Source organism: Myotis daubentonii, chromosome 16 (genome assembly GCF_963259705.1).
Source record: "Myotis daubentonii chromosome 16, mMyoDau2.1, whole genome shotgun sequence".
Lineage (NCBI taxonomy): Eukaryota > Metazoa > Chordata > Mammalia > Chiroptera > Vespertilionidae > Myotis > Myotis daubentonii.
In genome coordinates this window covers 30,915,474-30,917,114 of record NC_081855.1, presented here as the reverse complement: position 1 = coordinate 30,917,114, position 1,641 = coordinate 30,915,474, and the positions used below count along the sequence as shown (strand labels likewise).

The window sequence follows — 1,641 nt, the reverse complement described above, 5'->3', positions numbered from 1 at the left end:
CATCGATTGGTTGCCTCTCGTACATGCCCTGACCCGGGCTGGGGATTGAGCCTGCAATTGAGGTACGTGCCCTTGACCGGAATCAAACCCAGGACCCTCCAGTCTACAGGCCAACGCTCTATCCACTGAGCCAAACCAGGTAGTGCTGAATTAATGAATTTTAAAAACCAACAAATAATGAATGAGTGAAAACATCAGACCCTAGGTGTGCTCCTCCTATCAAACTCATTTTTCCCCCAAAGCCCATGGTCCTGATTGCCCAGTCACTCCATGTATAGATAAAAGGTGGCATTTAAACCTCCCTCGTATAAAAGGTGAGCACACTTCACAGTTTTCCCAGGGCAATCCAACCTTCTAATAACGTGCTTGTTAACAGCACTCACCCTTGCCCACCACAGTGCCTGCTTGGAGGGTGGACTGTATGGACACCAGGCTCTGGTAACCCTTGGATCCCCTCTTTTCCTCTCTCTTTCTCTGGTGAGAGACAGCATCTGTGTCTCCGCGGCCATCGTATTAACAGCAAGAGCTTAAGTTATTAAACCGAGCAGCTTTTATCTGGGAGGTCTCCCGGAGCCCGGGGGATTAATGTATTTTTACCCCAGCGCCAACGTAGCTATTGCCATGAACTAGGGTTCGTTTCCTGCAAAGAGACTGGCCCTGCGGCCTCTCTCTAACCCCGCTTCCCAACCGCAAGAGACGCCATGGCGTTTTACTTGGAGGTGGACCCCGTGACCCTGAACCTGATCATCCTGGTCGTGAGCTACGTCATCCTGCTCCTGGTATTCCTCGTCTCCTGCGCGCTGTACGACTGCAGGGGCAAGGACCCCAGCACGCAGGCCACGCCCGAGGCCACGCTGGATGCCCAGCCCTCCATCCGCTTGGTGGTGATGCGGCAAAGCGCGCCAGGGGGCCCCTGGGCCAGGGGACCCGACCTTCATTTTGGAAATCCCGCTCCCCTAGGGAAGAAAAGCACGGTGGTGTGAGGCTGGCTGCGGGGTCCGGGGGAGAGGGCGCAGGACATTCTGGGCAAGCCATTCCCCCAGGGGCTCCGGCCCTCGCGGCGCACAGGCCCTGCTGGGCCACCTGGGTGGGAGCCCCGTCTCAGCGTCTGCTTCCTCGGCGCCCTCAGTGGAGAAAGCAACCCTTAAGGTAAGACACCCAACGCGGCATTTGGGCACGTTCCCCAGGTGCTGCTGTACAGGGAAGCTGCTGACTGGTACCTTCCCGGTGATGCAACTTCTAGGAGAGATTGGCATTTGAGTAGGGGCTGAGAAGAAACTGCAAGTGTGTGTGTGTGCGTGTGTGTGTGTGTGTGTGTGTGTGTGTGTGTGTGATGAAGAATGAAATGAGCTTGAATCTATCCTACCTAGCGAATCCTTCCTTTGCCCATCAACCACGGAACCTTTGCAGACTTTATGTTATTATTATTTCTATACATACAGGCTCCTCACCTGTTTCCCACTGCGAGCCACTATGGGAACACAGTAACTGCAGAGCATTGTGGGTAATTGACAAAGCTTAGAGCCTGGGTTCAAGCTCTGCCTCCTCCCCTTACTGGCTGTGTGACCGGCCAGAAAACAGGCTGTGTGGCCAGGGCTACCGCAGGTGGCTCCAGGCTAATGGTAGGGCCTGCAGGCTGTT

At 55.1% G+C, this 1,641-nt stretch overlaps 1 protein-coding gene across 1 annotated transcript; it reads left to right on the top strand.

Annotated features, from left to right (window-relative positions):
- The first annotated feature begins 609 nt into the window (after positions 1 to 609).
- SMIM36 (small integral membrane protein 36) lies at positions 610 to 1,143 on the top strand. Its single transcript, XM_059668255.1, has one exon. It carries the CDS (start codon positions 702 to 704, stop codon positions 981 to 983), a length of 282 nt encoding a protein of 93 aa, XP_059524238.1. The 5' UTR covers positions 610 to 701; the 3' UTR covers positions 984 to 1,143.
- The last annotated feature ends 498 nt before the right edge of the window (positions 1,144 to 1,641 follow it).

Bases quoted from the DNA above. Each gene is read 5' to 3' on its own strand.
- SMIM36 (XM_059668255.1), top strand. From the start codon at position 702: ATGGCGTTTTACTTGGAGGTGGACCCCGTGACCCTGAACCTGATCATC.